The sequence below is a fragment of the Bos javanicus genome, chromosome 25, assembly GCF_032452875.1.
Source record: "Bos javanicus breed banteng chromosome 25, ARS-OSU_banteng_1.0, whole genome shotgun sequence".
In the NCBI taxonomy this organism is placed as follows: Eukaryota; Metazoa; Chordata; class Mammalia; order Artiodactyla; family Bovidae; genus Bos; species Bos javanicus.
The window spans coordinates 33,611,993-33,629,931 of NC_083892.1; the positions used below are offsets into that span (position 1 = coordinate 33,611,993).

General features: G+C 43.3%; 1 protein-coding gene across 1 annotated transcript in view; it reads left to right on the top strand.

Moving 5' to 3' along the window:
- Positions 1-3,717: 3,717 nt before the first annotated feature.
- BAZ1B (bromodomain adjacent to zinc finger domain 1B) overlaps positions 3,718-17,939 on the top strand; it is a 56,347-nt gene continuing 42,125 nt past the window's right edge. Inside the window, exons 1-3 of the mRNA XM_061401920.1 lie at positions 3,718-4,194; positions 14,744-14,860; positions 17,216-17,360. Coding sequence (XP_061257904.1) covers positions 4,088-4,194; positions 14,744-14,860; positions 17,216-17,360 — 369 coding nt within the window. The 5' untranslated portion in view covers positions 3,718-4,087. The remainder of the gene's footprint in view (positions 4,195-14,743; positions 14,861-17,215; positions 17,361-17,939) is intronic.

Consider the following 17,939-nt stretch of genomic DNA (forward strand, 5'->3'; position numbering starts at 1 on the left):
CTTGGAGTTATACTTCTGCCCCGGTGTACACAGAATACAACCCTATGTACATGGGATGTGTTTCCCACAGCTCCAGGTCCTTAGGTGGCTGACTCTTTAAGTTTTTTTTAAATTTTTTATTATGGTAAAATACACAACCATAAAATTTACCATTTTAACCATTTTAAAGAACAGTTCAGTGGCACCAAGTGCATTCACAGCAATGCACAAGCATTACCACTATACAGCTCCAAATGTTTTCATTGCCTCAAGCAGAAACCCGTACCCATTAAGCCCTCACTTCCCACTTGCCCCTCCCCCAAGGTGATGGAGGGAAGGGAAATAATAAAAGACAGTGGATTTGGGAAGTTCCGAGGTTTAGGAACCAACAGGACAGGCCGGAAAAGACCAGCCAGAAGCTGAAACTGTAGGGACTTCCCTTGCCATCCAGTTGTTAGGATTCCAGACTTCCGCTACAGGGGACTTAGGTTTGATCCCAGGTCAGGGAACTATATCCTCTTAAGTTGCATCACACAATGAAAAAAAGTGACAGAAGCTGAAACTGTCTAATAAGGGTTTAGGTCTGTATCAGTGAGAGACGAGTGTTAAACTGGAGTCAGAAATGGAGGACAACTGCCAAGCAACAGTCACATTAAAGCTTATTATTTTCTGTTTTAAAATGAAAATATCACTATAGAAAAACATACTGCAAAAATACATGAAAACATAATGAAAGAAAAAAAAAACCACCACCCATAACTCCCATCTCTGCAAGGTAAGCACTGTTCTTTATTTGGAGAGCCACTTCTCAGCTCTCCTTTTCGTGTAGCTACAGCTGACATTCTCTATTCTTAAAGCCCCACCTCTAGTTTCCACTTCCGGCAGGATTTCCAGCTGTTCTTGATGGCTCTCCAGGGTGCCTCCAGTTCTTGGGGCTGAGCCCGAGCCCATCCCTGCGCCTCCCACCACGTCTCTGCTTTACCAACACCAGGGCTGGGGTCGGTGCACAGCGGCCACAGGCACTGGAATGACTTTGGTGCCCATTCTGACGTGCAACTGGGTGCGTTTTGCAAATACCAAAAATGGCCCCCCGTTTTTTTCCCCCCAGTGTTTTTGGAGTTTTCACTCTGCGTGTAGTCTACCATTAGGTGTCTAGTCCTGCAAGCATCCATCCCGTTAGTCACCTTGTCTGTGCCTCTCAAGTCCGGCCACTTGTCTTCACCGACCTTGCTGACCATTTGCCCCATCACCGCTCCTGCCATTCCCTTCCACGTGGTCACTCCCATTCAACCCTCACATGCTGTGGCAGAACAAGAACTTGCCTTTGCCATTCTCTCTTGATACTATCTGCCTGGAGATCGCTGTGTTTAGGCCCTGAATTTACCACGTCTGCTCTGCTGCTCCTGCCTAGGATGTCCATCCCTCTTTTCTGCCTAGTGAGCTGCAACTTCTCTTCACAATCAGCTCAAATGCCATGGCCTCTGAGGTTTCTCCTAATCCTCTTAGAAGAAATGGCTACTGAAGGGAGATAAGCTCTCTTCACTGCTAGATGGCCTGAAGGGGCTTCAAAGAGCTGACATCTGACTTAGATCAATGGGGGGGAAAATGTTGTCTGCCACATCAGTAAACAAAGATGTTGCAGGCATCAAGCCATCACCTTACAGCGGCCGAAGGAAGGGAACTTAGGATAGAAACAGGATGCCTGCCATCTAGGTCCACTCTCAACACCCCTCCCCAGAAACTCAGGATGAAAAAGCACAGGATACTGGCCCCGGATAGTGGAGGTGCATATCAAAGGAAAGATTTCAATGAGCTGGAACTTTTGCATCTTCCCATCCATAGGAAAGCACTAAATTCCTCAACTTGAGATACTTGGTTTTCTTTTAATTAACAGTAATCTTTCTTGACTTCCCTGGTGGTCCAGTGGCTAAGACTCTTCGCTCCCAAAGCAGGGGGCCTGGGTTTGATCCCTGATCAGGGAACTAGGTTCCACATGTTTCAACTAAGAATTTGCAGGCCACAACTAAAGAGCCTGCATGTGGCATCTAAGACCTAGCACAGCCAAATAAATATTTTAAAAAAACAAACAAAAATCCCAGTCATCTTTCCGTGTTCTGACTACCTGGCTTTGGTTGCAAAAACTCCTATGTATCCTGGCTCCTCCCTTACCTCTTGCGAGCAGTCTCTCAGACTGTCTGAGATACTGTTGCCCGGGCTTAAGTCCTTGGTTTTGTCTGCCAAATAAAACATAATTCACAACTTTTAGGTTGTGCATTTTTCAGTAGAAAAATGAGAATTTACCTTTTACTGGCAATGATCCTTCTCACTTTAAGGTGAGAAGAAAAGAGAAAAAGGTCTGGCATTGGCATGTTGCCATTCAGGGACACCTAGCAGTTTATTCCTGTCTAGGCTGGAAAGACATGTTCTTGATTTTTGAACCAAGGTAGATTTTTGAACCAAGATTTTTGAACCAAGGTAGTAAACAAGAAGATTCTTGAGAGTCCCTTGGACTTCAAGATCAAACCAGATTTGAATATTCATTGGAAGGACTGATGCTGAAGCTCCAATACTTTGGCCCTCTGATGGGAAGAGCTAACTCACGGGAAAAGACCCTAATGCTGGGAAAGATTAAGGGCAGGAGGAGAAGGGGGTGACAGAGGATGAGATGATTAGGTAGCATCACCGACTCAATAGACATGAATCTGAGCAAACTCTGGAAGATAGTGAAGGACAGGGGAGCCTGGTGTGCTGCAATCCAGGGGGTCACAAAGAGTCTGATACAACTTAGCGATTGAACAACAAACAATTTAATAGGCATGAATGATTAAAAAGTGTGTTTCTGACTGTACTTGATGGGCAAACAAATTTTGAGTGACTGTGGTCTACTTAGAGTAGCTCAAACGTTCTCACTCTCCAGGCACGGTTATTTGTTTTCCTACTGCACCCTATGAAAGCATTCATCACATAGAACGGTGATTATCTCTTATTTTTTTCAGAGCAGTAGTATCTGTCTTATTTTCTTCCCCTGTTGCCCCAAAAGACTATATGAGTGAATGAATTTATCTTTAATAGGCATGTCCTTTAATATATTTTTCCAACAAAGCTTCTATATTATCCTTTCCAGCAAACTCCTAGAAGCAAGCATTATACTAAATACCCCACTTTCGTCTAGAAGTTAACTTTACGGGGACCCAACCTGAACCGCAAGTAATCTCAACAGAACCGATGCCGATAAAGTCTCCGGGTTACTTCCCGCCAACCCGTTCTTCCGTGAGCCCCACCCGCGCATCTCCGGGCGTGGCCGAACGCGGTGCCTTTAAGAAGGGGGCGGAGCCCGAGTGGAAAGACAAAGCCCCTGGCCGCGCGCTCCCCCTCCCCCCTCCGGCGCACCACACGGACAGTGGTGCCCGGATGTCGGTGTCGCCTTCGGTGACAGATGGCGCAGAGTCAGTACATGTTAGAGGGCTTTTCTGGCCTGACCTCTCTGAATTCCCGGCCTTTCGGTTCCCCGTTTTTCCCCACTTTCAACTCCGCCGCCGGAGGCCCGCGCGTCTGTCACTGGCGCTTACATAACGTGACCTTTCACCTCTTCATACTGCCCTCTAGTGAGCTGCAACCCAACTAGGCGGCCCGGGAAGGGGGCGGGACCCAACCGCAGAGCGGCAGCTCCTCTGAGCCAATAGATTTTGGGTGCTGACCAGTTCTCCGCCTATTGGAGCATTCGCCACCGGCGCCACAGGGGAGCAAGTTAGTGTGCGCGCTGGCCGGGCGGGGGGTGGAGGGGAATCTCCCGCCATTTTTCAATAATTTCCTCCGGTGCAGCTGAGGACGAGTCGTGACTGCCGAACGCGGGGACCCGTAGAGAAGGTTGGCCGGAGGCTTCGGGACGGCGCGGAAGTGTGTGAGGGAGTTCTGTGCCCGTGGGTCCCGTTCCATGGCTCTAGCGCGGCGGCGCCAGCAGTGAGGGAACCGAGTTCGCGCCGCCCTCTCACCCCTCCCCTCCCCCACCCCACCCCCGGGAGCCAGGCGCTCGCTCCGGGCCGCTCGGCCTAGTGTTGCGCCGCGGGTCCACTGAGGAGCCGCCGCCTTCCCCGCTGCCTTCGCCGCGATGGCGCCGCTCCTGGGCCGCAAGCCCTTCCCCCTGGTGAAGCCGCTTCCCGGCGAAGAGCCGCTCTTCACGATCGCGCACACTCAGGAGGCCTTCCGCACCCGGGAGTATCCTTTTCCAGCAGCGCCGGCCAGGCCGCCCGCGGGATGGGGTGGGGCGAGGTGGGCCGCGTAGCCCCGCGCTGGTGGCAGCTGTCAGCCAGCGCGGCGCCGGCGGGCCTGCACCCGGAGCCGGAGCCCCGGGCCCGCCGATCCTGGAGTGGGGGGTGGGGGTGGGGGGGTGCGCGGGCGGGCCGGCCGGCCGGCCGGGCTCGGGCCGCCTCCGAGCCTTGCGCCCTCCATCCTTCCCCCGGCTCCGCACTTTGTCCCCGGGCCTCGTTATGGAGGAGCGACCCTCCATCCCACTCCCAGCGGGGGTTGGCGTTAGGCCCTAAGTACCGGGGATGAATGGGGTTTCCTTTGCTGCTGCTTTTTTCTTTTAAAATTAAACCTTCCATTTAAGTTTTGGAAATCGTACTTGGGCGGCCTCGTGATCCGGATTGTAGAAGGAGCGATTGGGTTCTCCCCCTGCCCCAATCTCTGCGGGGACATTTGTGTTTTGCTCCTTCCGAGTGGACTGGAGGCTGATGAACTGACGGGATCAAAATCAAGAATGAATTTCCAGACTTAGAGGAAAGACAGTAAAAAAGTTATCTTGGAGGAGCCGATGCCTTCTATCCCCGGACTTGCACAGATTTGGAATTCTGACGGTGTACAATATCGGTATTTATCTTTAAACAGCGTTTTTCAAAGACACGCTTGCAGTTTTAATGTTGTATTGTAGGAACACGAGGCTCATGTTTTAAATGAGAGGCATCCTAATCATTGCTTAAGGTTTCTTGCTGTCAAGCTTATTGTCAACTCTCTTAGCTAAACTTGTACCTCTCTTTTTTTTATGGATGCCAGATGCATCCTTTTTGAATCTTAACCGTAAAAAAGGTTTTTGAATCTAGCATCCTTTAGTGTACAGAAAGCTTAAAGAGTGAAGGCTTCTGTTAGCTTTATCACCGCTTTCCCTTTGAAAGGACTTGATTTCTCAGCAGTGTCTGCTTCCGTGTAGAAGGAAGTGCGAGTGTGAGCCATATCATTTGATTATATTTGTCTTTGATCCTCCCTTTAATGTAGTGCTTTATGGGATTGTTTTCAGTGCAGTTTGAGGATATTAGGTGCAGGAAGGGACTTGGAAAATGAGTCCGTGCTGTAGGAAGACTCTCGAAGAAATGCAACCAGAGTACCTCAGAGCGGAACTAGATCCTGGAGATGGTGGGGTTCCCCTGCCTGGGTATGCCTGGTAGGCCCAGACAGTTGAGATCACACGCTTGTAAATGGTAAGAGTCAGGAGGAGAATCCAGTGCTCTTGGTACCTCATGCCTGAAAGTAGATCACAAAAGGAACATGGAATGCTATTCCTTCGCTTTTAATAATGTTAATCCACTGTTTGTTCCAGCTGGTAGCACAAGATGTGTGTGTGTGTGTGTGTGTGTGTGTGTGCCCTCAGTGGCTCAGTCGTGTCCGACTCTTTGCGACCCCAAGGACTGTAGCCCGCCTGACTCCTCTGTCCATGGGATTTCCCGAGCCAGAATACTGGCATGGTTTGCCATTTCCTTCGTTAGGGGATCTTCCCACCCAGGGTTCGAACTCCCGTCTCTTGGTGTCTTCTGCATTGGTGAGTGTGCTCTTTACCACTGAGCCACCGGGGAAGCCTGTGGTATAAGTTAGAGTGTGTTTAAGGGAGAGGTTGAAGTGGTAATCTGGTTTTTCTTGTCCTATTAGGGCTTTGGGAGGATTGTTTTGGAGAAGTGCTCCAGCTCTCCCAAACACAGCATTATTCTAAAAGTGCCGGAATTTTTTTTTTTAAATAACATTCCAAAACATCAGTGAAGTAAAAAACTACTTGTGGAAATATACTATAGCCTTTTCACATGTCTTTTGAGCAGTTGATGGTTATTCACACGAATATTACTGGATGTTGATTTTCACGTCTGGTTCTAGTGAAGTATAAGAAACTGCAATAGGGAGGAGACACATTCTGAGTCTAATAGGACCTGAGCTCTGTTTAAGAAAAAAAATGGCTGTAGATAGCTAACTTAGAACTGGCAGCCTAGGTTTCTTCGTATCATTTACTGAAATTGTTGAAATATAATGGTATATATGAAGTGTTTCTTTTAATGATGACAGTTGAACACTGATACGTTGATACGTGTAACTTTTAAAATGTTGTGTATTTAATAAAAATTCTTCATCTTTAAAATCTCCCCTACCAGTTTTTAGAACTCTTTTAACAAAGGAGTTCATAAATTGTGTTAACCTATTGGGGAGAACTTGCTCCCTTGGGAATGTCTACGAGTGGAAGTACTTTGAGGATGGTTTTTAAACTATCGTACTGTGTGGTTGGCTGGTTGGCATATTTTTTTATTAGGCTATTAGTGATTTCATAGAGGAGAATGAGGATGTGGTTGGGTAACTGCTGCATTTGAAGTGTTGGTTTTTTCAGTTTTAAGTTTATAGTTACAATTATGTTTTTAATAGGATTTCATACTTTAATTTTCTCCTAATTCCTCCCTTTGGATTGCATGTATGTTCTGTAGCAAATTTGTATGGTATTTTATTGACTTAAAGCTGTGAGCATTGTGTTCTTGAAGGCATTGTTGTATGTCTTCATTAAACTTACAGGGATAATTGTGAATGATGCACACACATTTAATGACTGGGTTGTATATTGATGATTATTGTACTGTACCTTTAAATCTATGGCACATTGCTTCCCAGGAGAGTACTACTACAGGCAAGCGCCTAGATCTTACCTGGAAAAGTTAACTTTATCAGAATCGCTTCTTGATCTGATTGTTTGACAGTAGAAGTCTGCATTGACTATATTTAAGTCAAGATGGATTTTAGGGAGGAACTGAACCTGGAGGCAGCCTGCTGTAGATTATTATTTTTTTTTTTGTATTGCTTTGACTACTCTAGTTTCTAAAGCCTAGAAACTAATTCATAACCTTAGTAGCATCAGTATGAGAAATTTTAGATGGTATAATTAGGAGAAGCTGTTAGAATATACAGTTATTCTGGCTCTAGGTAAGAATAACTTAATTTGCCAACAAAAACATGACAAGCATTTTAAGAGCTGGGGTTAAATAGTAGTTGCAAGACAGGATTTTATTGGACAGTTGGAATACTGAACTCGTATGTTGATTTTCATAATTTAATTTCTTTAACAAGTTATTACCAGATTAGAGTTATTTTTAACTTAATGACAGGCTGGTCCAAAGAGAGAAAACAGGCTAAAAAGCGAACCTTGTGTTGCTGCTTTGTCTTCTCACTTAGAACTCCTAGGGTTATAGTTATACTTATTTAACCTCCATACTTTTCTGGGCCGCTTCCTTTCAGGCTATCAAGTACTTTGTTGAAAGAAACCATACTTAAAAGGCTAAAGAGAACAAAGAAGCAGCATATGGTGGTAAGGAGGTACCTCTTAAACTCTTGAAAAGAGAGATACATAATGAGTTAGTCTAGGATTTGAAAATATCTTATCATTTATAGCGTACACAACCTTTGGAGAATTGCTTTGACATTTTGTCTGCAATTATAAGTACAGCAGTGGCTGGAACATAAAAACTTCAATTGGCATTTGCCCTGAGGGGTTATTTGAGAGTGAGTGACTTATTTTGGTAACCTAAAATCTGAAATAGGATTCAGAGGCAGCTGACTCAATATCCTTCTGATAGGCTTTTTTTTTTCCCCTCCTTTTTTAAAAAAAAAAAAAAAACAAAACATAAGTCAAATGAATAACTAGAAAAGAATTATATAAACTTAAAAGTACCTCATGATAGGGGTTGTTGTAGAAATTTCAGTTTTAAACTTTTAAAATTAATCTAATTTGAATAACTAGTCAATTAAAAATTGTGTTGTCAGAGGAACTTCATTCCTAAATAATAAGCATTAGGATTGTACTGCTGTCCTATGGGGAGAAGGCAATGGCAGCTGACTCCAGTGTTCTTGCCTGGAGAATCCAGGGACGGGGGAGCCTGGTGGGCTGCAGTCTATGGTATCACACAGAGTCAGACACAACTGAAGAGACTTGGCAGCTGTCCAGTGTGATGTGGTGGTGGTGGTGTTTGGTCGCTAAGTCGTGTCTGACTCTTCTGACCCCATGGACTGTAGCCGGCCAGACTCCTCTGTCCACAGGATTCTCCAGGCAAGAATACTGGTGTGGGTTGCCATTTCCTTCTCCAGGGGATCCCTGACCCGGGAATTGAACCTGGGTCTCCTGCATTATAGGCACGTTCTTTACCAACTGACCTACAAGGGAAGCCCCAATGTGATGTGAGCCACATGTAATTAAATTTTTTCTAGTGGCCACATTTGAAAAAAAGGAAAATGGGTGAAAAAAAGGAAAGAGACGTTTTTCTTATTTTCCAAGATTCAGGCTAGAGGAGTGGTCCCTTATCTGCAGCATCTTTTTCTGGTGGCAGAAAAAACAACAGGAAACTGATGGGTTTTTAAGCTTCTTCCTGGAGGTGGCCTCTGTTCCATCTATTTGTCAAAGCAAGTCATGTGGTCAGACCCAAGGTGGTGATGGCGGGGTGATGTACTTTCCTCTTCCCAGGAGGCGTTTCAAGCCACGTGGTAGTGGGTGGAGATGTATTGATAAAATCCTCTTATGGATTGGAGTGGATATTTGGAAAGAATAGTACTGTCTGCCACATTTTAGGGTTAAGGAAATGTTTCCTGGGGAAAGTTATTTTTAAGTTGAGATCTAAAGGATGGCTAGGAGTTAGATGGGGACTTCCCTGGAGATCCAGTGGTTGAGATTCTGTGCTTCCACTTAAGGGGACATGGGTTCAATCCCTGGTCAGGGAACTAAGATCCTACACAGGACGGATGGCGCAGCAAAAAAAAAAAAACAAAAAAACAGTTAGATGAAGAAGAGGTCTACATCTTTTGAAGAGCTTGTGAGTTTGATGGTTCTTGATTTTGAAAAAAAAATAATTACTAAAAAAATGTTAAAACCTTTTATTTTTTTGTGCCGTTGCACTTGTGGAACCTGGGCAAATGGCATGAAACTCACTGAGTCCTGACCGCTGGACACCAGGGAATTCCCGCTTTTGAGAAATAGAAATCAGCTTCATATGGCTGGAGTGAGAAAGTAGGAGCGAGAGGCAGTGATGAGGTACACAAATGGGGCTGTGCGGTAGACAGGAATTTGGACTTTGCCTTAAATTTAGTGGAGGCTGTTAAAAGAATTTGAAAAGCAAAGAAGCAGGCTTTTAGATTAGGAAGATTACTGTGGGTGCAGCGTTGAGAATGGTTAAGAATGGGTCTGTAGCCTCGAGACCAGTGGCAACTAGACCGGTGATTAAGTCATCTCAGCACTAGATAGACAACAGCTGTCTGAATAAATTCACTAGCCCTTGAAGTGGAGAGAAGTACAGATTGTGAATTTCTGAAATAAGTAGATTTGTCAGGATTTGGTGATTGATTGAGGAGGAGTCAGGTTATGTTTTGGTTATCATTTGGTTAGTGGTGTCCTGTGACATCAGTTCAGTTCAATCACTCAGTCGTGTCTCTCTCTTTGCGACCCCGTGGACTGCAGCACAGGCTTCCCTGTCCATCACCAACTGCTGGAGGTTGCTCAAACTCATGTCCATCGAGTCGGTGATGCCATCCAACCATCTCATCCTCCCTCGTCCCCTTCTCCTCCTGCCTTCAGTCTTTCCTAGCATCAGGGTCTTTTCCATTGAGTCAGTTCTTCGCATCAGGTGGCCAAAGTATTGGAGTTTTGCTTCAGCATCAGTCCTTCCAATGAATATTCAGGACTGATTTCCTTTAGAATGGACTGGTTTGCTCTCCTTGCAGTCCAAGACTCTGAAGAGTCTTCTCCAACACCACAGTTCAAAAACATCAATTCTTTGGCGCTCAGCTTTCTTTATAGTCCAACTCTCACATCCATACATGACTACTGGAATAACCCTAGCTTTGACTGTGACATAGAGGACCCTATGAGACTGGAAGGAAGAGGGTGGCCCTGGCCAACCCTTAAAAGACATATCCCCTGAGGACATAAAGTGGTTAGAACCAAATAGGCCCAAGGTGGCAGAAGCCTGGACTTCCAGTAACCTTGAATCTCATTATATATACTCTTTGTAATACTTTAGCATATGGTAAATGACTCCCACAGGCACCAAGACCTTTTGGAGGCTGAGCCATAAAAGGCCAGAAAGTGGGTGGTGGCCCAGTTCTTGGAAATGCCTGCCCCTTCCCCAAAATAGAATGGACTAACTGTGAAAGTGCTGTACGCAATATGCCAGCAAATTTGGAAAACTCAGCAGTGGCCACAGGACTGGAAAAGGTCAGTTTTCATTCCAATCCCAAAGAAAGGCAATGCCAAAGAATGCTCAAACTACCGCACAATTGCACTCATCTCGCACGCTAGTAAAGTAATGCTCAAAATTCTCCAAGCCAGGCTTCAGCAATATGTGAACCGTGAACTTCCTGATGTTCAAGCTGGTTTTAGAAAAGGCAGAGGAACCAGAGATCAAATTGCCAATATCCGCTGGATCATGGAAAAAGCAAGAGAGTTCCAGAAAAACATCTATTTCTGCTTTGTTGACTATGCCAAAGCCTTTGACTGTGTGGATCACAATAAACTGTGGAAAATTCTGAAAGAGATGGGAATATCAGACCACCTGACCTGCCTCTTGAGAAATCTGTATGCAGGTCAGGAAGCAACAGTTAGAACTGGACGTGGAACAACAGACTGGTTCCAAATAGGAAAAGGAGTTCGTCAAGGCTGTATATTGTCACCCTGTTTATTTAACTTCAATGCAGAGTACATCATGAGAAACGCTGGGCTGGAAGAAGCACAAGCTGGAATCCAGATTGCCAGGAGAAATGTCAATAACCTCAGATATGCAGATGACACCACCCTTATGGCAGAAAGTAAAGAGGAACTAAGAAGCCTCTTGATAAAGGTGAAAGTGGAGAGTGAAAAAGTTGGCTTAAAGCTCAATATTCAGAAAACGAAGATCATGGCATCCGGTCCCATTACTTCATGCGAAATAGATGGGGAATATATTAATATATAATAGTGGAATATATAATTAATATATAATAGTGGAAACAGTGTCAGACTTTATTTTTCTGGGCTCCAAAATCACTGCAGATGGTGACTGCAGCCATAAAATTAAAAGACACTTACTCCTTGGAAGGAAAGTTAGGACCAACCTAGATAGCATATTCAAAAGCAGAGACATTACTTTGCCAACAAAGGTCCGTCTAGTCAAGGCTATGGTTTTTCCTGTGGTCATGTGTGGATGTGAGAGTTGGACTGTGAAGAAGGCTGAGCGCCGAAGAATTGATGCTTTTGAACTGTGGTGTTGGAGAAGACTCTTGAGAGTCCCTTGGACTGCAAGGAGATCCAACCAGTCCATTCTAAAGGAGATCAGCCTTGGGATTTCTTTGGAAGGAATGATGCTAAAGCTGAAACTCCAGTACTTTGGCCACGTCATGCGAAGAGTTGACTCATTGGAAAAGACTCTGATGCCTGGAGGGATTGGGGGCAGGAGGAGAAGGGGACGACAGAGGATGAGATGGCTGGATGGCATCACTGACTTGATGGACTTGAGTCTGAGTGAACTCCAGGAGTTGGTGATGGACAGGGAGGCCTGGCGTGCTGCGTTTCGTGGGGTTGCAAAGAGTCGGACACAACTGAGTGACTGATCTCTCTCTCTCTGATCTCTCCCCAAAATAATTGGAATAATCTTCCTACTACTGCCTATGAATTTACCCAAACCATTAAAAACTAACCATCCCGTATTTCAGGGCCTCTCAGCTTCTGAGATGGCCCCACTCTGTGGAGTGTGTGTCTCCCTAAATAAACCTGCTTTCCCATTTAGGTCTTAGGGCAGAGCCTGACTGCTTGCATCCTTCGCAAGTGTTCTGTGTTAATAAATCTACTTCTTGCCTATAGCTTTGCTTCTTGCTGAATTCCTTCTGTGCTGATACTAAAGAACCTGAGCTTCATTAAGTCTTGAGACCAGGTGTGCGACTTCAGCAGGGAAACTGGGTTCAAGTCCCATCTGCAATGTAATTGGGTTTGAGTCACAGTCTGAGATGTGGGGTTTCACCTAGAAGAGGATCAGTTGTCTATTTTGACTGTGGAGTCATGAAGTGTTTAGTTTGGACATTCTTACGTTGAATTGCTGAGGCTCTCCAAATGGAGATGTATGTGTTGCTAGTATATATCTATATATGGGCCTGGAGTTCAGAGAGAGGGGACTGAGCTGCTGATAGAAGTTATTAGCATTTGTAGATAGTAATTGAAGTTAATGGGAGTGGATGAGGCCACCCAGAAGGAGAATGCTGTACTGATAAAGATTTTCAAAGGCGGGTGGGAAAGACTTGTATCAGGGTAGAAGGGACTGTCATTACTGTATTTGAAAAACCATAATCAATCAGTATTTGCTATTTGAATATATACTGTTTGAAACTAGTTTCCTTTTTTTTTTCCTTCTGAAAATAAAAATCTTAGAAAATAAAACCCAATAAAATCTTGATAAGAGGTTTTCAGTTCTGTGGGGGGGTCAGAGTATTTTTCCCGTTGTAACATGTTTGCATTTCAAGGGGCCTGAGGGCAAGTGAGATTTTTAAATCAGAAGAAATGGGTTTAAAAGCAAATGAGACTGGGGAGAAAAAGGATGTGAGCGTGAGAAGCACAAAGGACCTGAGAAGAAGATTACCAGTGAGGCCAGTTAAATGTTTTAAAATATTATGACTGCTTGAGAAATGAGGATCAGAAGCTGGATTTGGAGAATGGCTCTGTTATGGGAGAGAAAGAACTGAACTGAAAAGTATGTAAGTGGTTACAGTAAGGGGGCTCAAGAGGTTAGGATGAGTCCCTGAGTTCTGACTTGGACCATTCAGTGAGATTGGGAGTATCTGTTAAAGAGCACGTTTGAGCAGGAGTGGAGGGGTAGTGAGAGTTTAGAAAAAGTTGGATTTGAGGAATCACTGAGGCATCTGGGTGGTAGCAGTCCTATTGGCCATATGGGTTTTAGTCTGAGGAGAATGGACTTGGCACGTTATTCCAACTATTGAAAGTAACAGTAATAAAAACGTAATGCTTTCTCTTTAGGATATATTTGTTAATCTCATATTCTCTCTGATGGTGCAGTACATTTCTTCAGTGTAGACGAATGATGTATTAGAATGTTATTAAGCTTTTTGAATGTTTAAATAAATCCACTTACTGATTGTTTTTATTTTACCTCCCCTCCCCAGGTGCAAATAGAGAAACAGAAAACAAACCCATTTTGTTGGTGATTTACTGTCCCTATGGAAGCCGTGTTAGTCCATTTTCACCATAGGATTTTATAGATTTTCAGTGATTGGATTTGCATAGGGCTCTATGGAAGTCTGACTCCTGGTTTTCACTGGTACTCTGTTTTAATAGTTTAATCATTTAAATATTATCATCACCCCCCTGAGGAAAAAGAGACGTTTTGTTTTTGGCAGATCCAGAGAATGATACAGTGAGAGAAGGTACTTATTTATTGACTAAAACTACAGTTTTGGATTATTTGTGGATTTATCCCTGTCATTTTTCTTTTAACTCATAATAGCCCTAGAAGACCAAGAATCTCCTTTATATTAAAAATGAATTATTTGTTTAGTTGTTCAGTAATATTACAAGAGGAGCTGTTTAAATACTTTTTATTTCAACCATTATAGAAACTGTCACTTGGAAAGTACAGAGATTGGCAGTTAATTCTCTAGTTGTGGTGTCAGTTTTCCTGCATAGCATCTTCTCCTGTGCATAAAAGTAAATTAGTTGCCTGTCATTTGAATTGGAATGTGGCTGGCTGATAATGAACTCCAGTTGGGGTGGTGTGGAAAGTTCCCATGTACAGGCACTAGTTGGATGATCTCTTCCTCCCTCTCCCTCACAAAGATGGGCTAAGTACTGGTAAATGACTTGTGAACGTGGTGTTACTGGAGATAACATAACTCTGGATACATACTGCTGCTGCTGCTAAGTCTCTTCAGTCGTGTCCGACTCTGTGCGACCCCATAGACGGCAGCCCACCAGGCTCCTCCATCCGTGGGATTCTCCAGGCAAGAGTACTGGAGTGGGGTGCTACTATGCCAGAATTATTTTTAGGATTTTATGGTATTTATTTTTTAAACCCAGGAGAATCAAGAAGTGTTTCCAAGGTAGACTGGAAGATTATTAGTAAATGGATCATGACCGTGTGTACAGGGTTATTATTCCCAACTGCCTGGGAAACTGGTGTAGCCATTTTATCTTACTGTGGAACTGATTCTTTCATTTGAGTTGTGAATTTCACATACCTTAGATTCTTATTCCTTATCTCTTGGGTTTTATTTTGCCTTAATTCTTTTCTTATAATTCTTAGTTCTGTGGGAGTCTTGTGAAGTGAAATTTGGGTGAATAGTGTTAATCATCTTGCTTGGATTTGCCAGCTGAAAACTCTTGACTTCAGTTTATGCTATGCATTACAGAGAGGATACTGTGGTTTTTTCCATGTATGATAAGTAGTTTGTGGATTAGTCTGTCTGTTGCTTGAGTATCGTTTTCCTGAGCCACTGCTCACAGAGAGTATGAAGCCCGCTTGGAAAGATACAGTGAGCGCATCTGGACGTGTAAGAGTACCGGGAGCAGTCAGCTCACGCACAAGGAGGCCTGGGAGGAGGAGCAGGAGGTTGCTGAACTGTAAGTAGGAGAAGCACTGCCCTTCTAACGCTGTCTTCACATGATGAGGAAAAGGGGACTGTTAACCACAAAACCGTATTTGTATTTAAGTTTATGGGGTGTAAATTGGAATGCATTGTATTGATGTACTGGTGTCTTGCCTCTTGTCATTTTGTGAGTAACACAGTATGTGGGATATACAGTTGTGCGTACACTTAACTTAGGTATGTACCAGGCTTTTGAATATTCTTCCTGTATACTTTTCCCTTATAAATACTCTGGGAATGTGGTTCTAAGCAAAGGAAGCTGATATAATCTAGAAGTAATACAGAGGCAGCAAATTAGCAAAGGATTTTCTGTATTTTGTGGTCATTTGAAATTTAAGACAGTATTTATAGCAGCTATTGAAAATAAATACACAGTTTGAAGATAGTTTACCTGAGTGGGATGGTTAAATGAGGTATCTTAAAAAATTCTGTGTGTGTTCAAAGGGTGTATTTGGGTATCCTTTCAAAGAAAATACTCAGAATTTAGACAACAGATGCTTGCAAAAATAAGTAGGAACTAGGGATGATAAAACACTACTTTTTTTTTGAAAATGAAATATAGTTGATATGCAGTTTTATATGTTTCAGGTGTACAGTATGGGGATTCATAATTTTTTATTTTTTTAATTTTATTATTTGGCTGCTCTGGGTCTTAGTTGTAGCATGTGGGATCTAGCTCCCTGACCAGGGATCGAACCTGGGCCCCCTGCACTGGGAGCTCAGAGTCTTAGCCACTGGACCACCAGGGAAGTCCCTGATTCATAATTTTTAAAGATTATGCTCTGTGTAGAGAAAGCGCAAAGTAGCCAAGGTGGTGGTAGTCAGGCTCTCTCGCTCTCACCCCACGGTTTGTAAATACATGCTTCTGTAACAGCTGAGAGTAATACTTACAGCACTGCGCATGCGCATCACGATGGGTCCCTGCTTGGGCACAGGCCACTTTGTTCTGTAAACGTATATAAGCTCCACGTGAAAAGCCCTTGCAGCTTCATTATGGCCACGTCCACTAGGTCAGAACGGCTGCCTCACGGCTGCTGTGCCAACCCGGAGAAAATAAACATGTCTGTGGTTCCTATGGTTCCGTAAGTTTTCTTCCAGCTTCCCTCATCACACCTTGCCTACCACGGGTTCAGCGAACAGTGAGATACAGTGAGACAACTATTTATAGTTATTATAGAGAAACAATACCCTTTTGGAAATTCAGAGTAAAAACGTTTTCTGTGGACTTCTCATTGACTTCTCTTAATAGTATATAAACAGAGAGCATATAGTTTAGTAATGAATACCATTCTGCTCTTTTGCCTGTGTAACAGAGCACTATCTTCACTTGAGACCTGGGCTCTAGTAATGGCTCCATCACTGATTAATAATTAGTCAAGTCTGTTAACCTGGTGCCTGTTTCTTTGCTTGGGTCACTGACGTTGTTCCGTTTTGAATTAGCGTTATTTATGTTTATACCTTTTTAGTGTACTAGATTCCGGGTTGGCCTGCCTTTTCTGTAAAGTGCCAGTTAATATATTTTAGGGTTTGTGGGCCATATGGTCTCTGTCTCAACTATTCAACTTTGATGTTGTACAGTGAAAAGAGCTATTGATAACACCATAAATGAATGGGAGTGACTAGGTGCCAATAAAATTTTATTTACCAAAAAAAGTATTGGTAGCAGGGTGGAGTTGGCTCATAGGCTGTTGCTGACACCTATAGTAGCCTGTAAACTAGAGGGCAGGTGTCATGTTTGATTTATGCTAAAATTCATCACAGTGCCTAGGCACAATCGTTTGTACTGTAAAAACATGTACAATTTGCTGTTTACAAAATAAAGATAATGCTACCTTCTGGATGTGTTTTTGGGTGTATAAAAGTTCTCTTCGAATGACAGATGATAACCATTAACCTATAGCAAATAAAGAAAATAAAGAGTAGTAAGGGGGAGATCAGTTATTGTTGCTTGTAATATGATGATGTACCTGGATAACCCAAAGACAATCAGGTGGACAGCTGTTAGGAACAGATCAGAGAATTGATGAAAATAAATTGCTCTCCTTCACACAAAGAAATAAAGTACAGTGGGAATTCAGAGGTTAGCAAGACTAACTTAGAGTTGCTGGGGAAAACTCCACGAGATTTAGTGAAGAAGGTGACACTTGAAGGATAGTCTGTGCCTGGCTGCAGAGGACAGGGTGAGGTGTTTATATTTACTTCTATGAATAATCTTTGTATTTTCCAGTGCCTTGCCTGTATGTGCTGAAGGACTTTTGCAGTTGACCCGAATAACTCTCTGGATAGTCTTTTCCGCATTTTCTTGGAAACTGATGACTTGTTTGTTTAGTTTGAAGGAGGAGTTCCCTGCCTGGTATGAGAAACTTGTCCTGGAAATGGTTCACCATAACACAGCCTCCTTAGAGAAGCTAGTGGATACTGCTTGGTTGGAGATCATGACCAAATACGCAGTGGGAGAAGAGTGTGACTTTGAGGTGAGCGCCTGTTTTTACTTATTTTTTTAATGTGATTTGATTCACTAACCAGATGACAACATTATTTCTTTGTGAGTAATATTGAAGTCCCCTTTACGTAATAGTATCAAATATATTTTTAAACATTTAAGTATTTTAATCACTAAGTTTTAGAACTATGTAAAAGACTCAGCTATTTTTAGTCCAAATCTATGGAATCTAAGGCAAAAGATTTCCATTTCCCTACAACAGTGGTTGAGTTGACTTCTTTCTGTATAAGTTTGTTTAATTTTCCAGCCCATTACTAGAGGATAACTATCACTGAAGTAAATAGGTAGGGTGACTATTACTATTACTAAAGGGTTTACTAAAGTCATAGGTAAACTATTTACATAACACTAAAGCAATCCCTACATAGTCCTTTGAAAGTTTAAAATAAGATTCATTTGTTGAAGTTCTGTATGTACTGGATACTGGGCTGGTTGCTTTATATAATATCTTATAGAATCTGCACAGAAAGGCTGAGGCGGTAAACAGGCTTAGATGTTTAAATAGCTTGTTCAGGTTGATACAGTGTACTAGTATGTAATGAAATAGCTG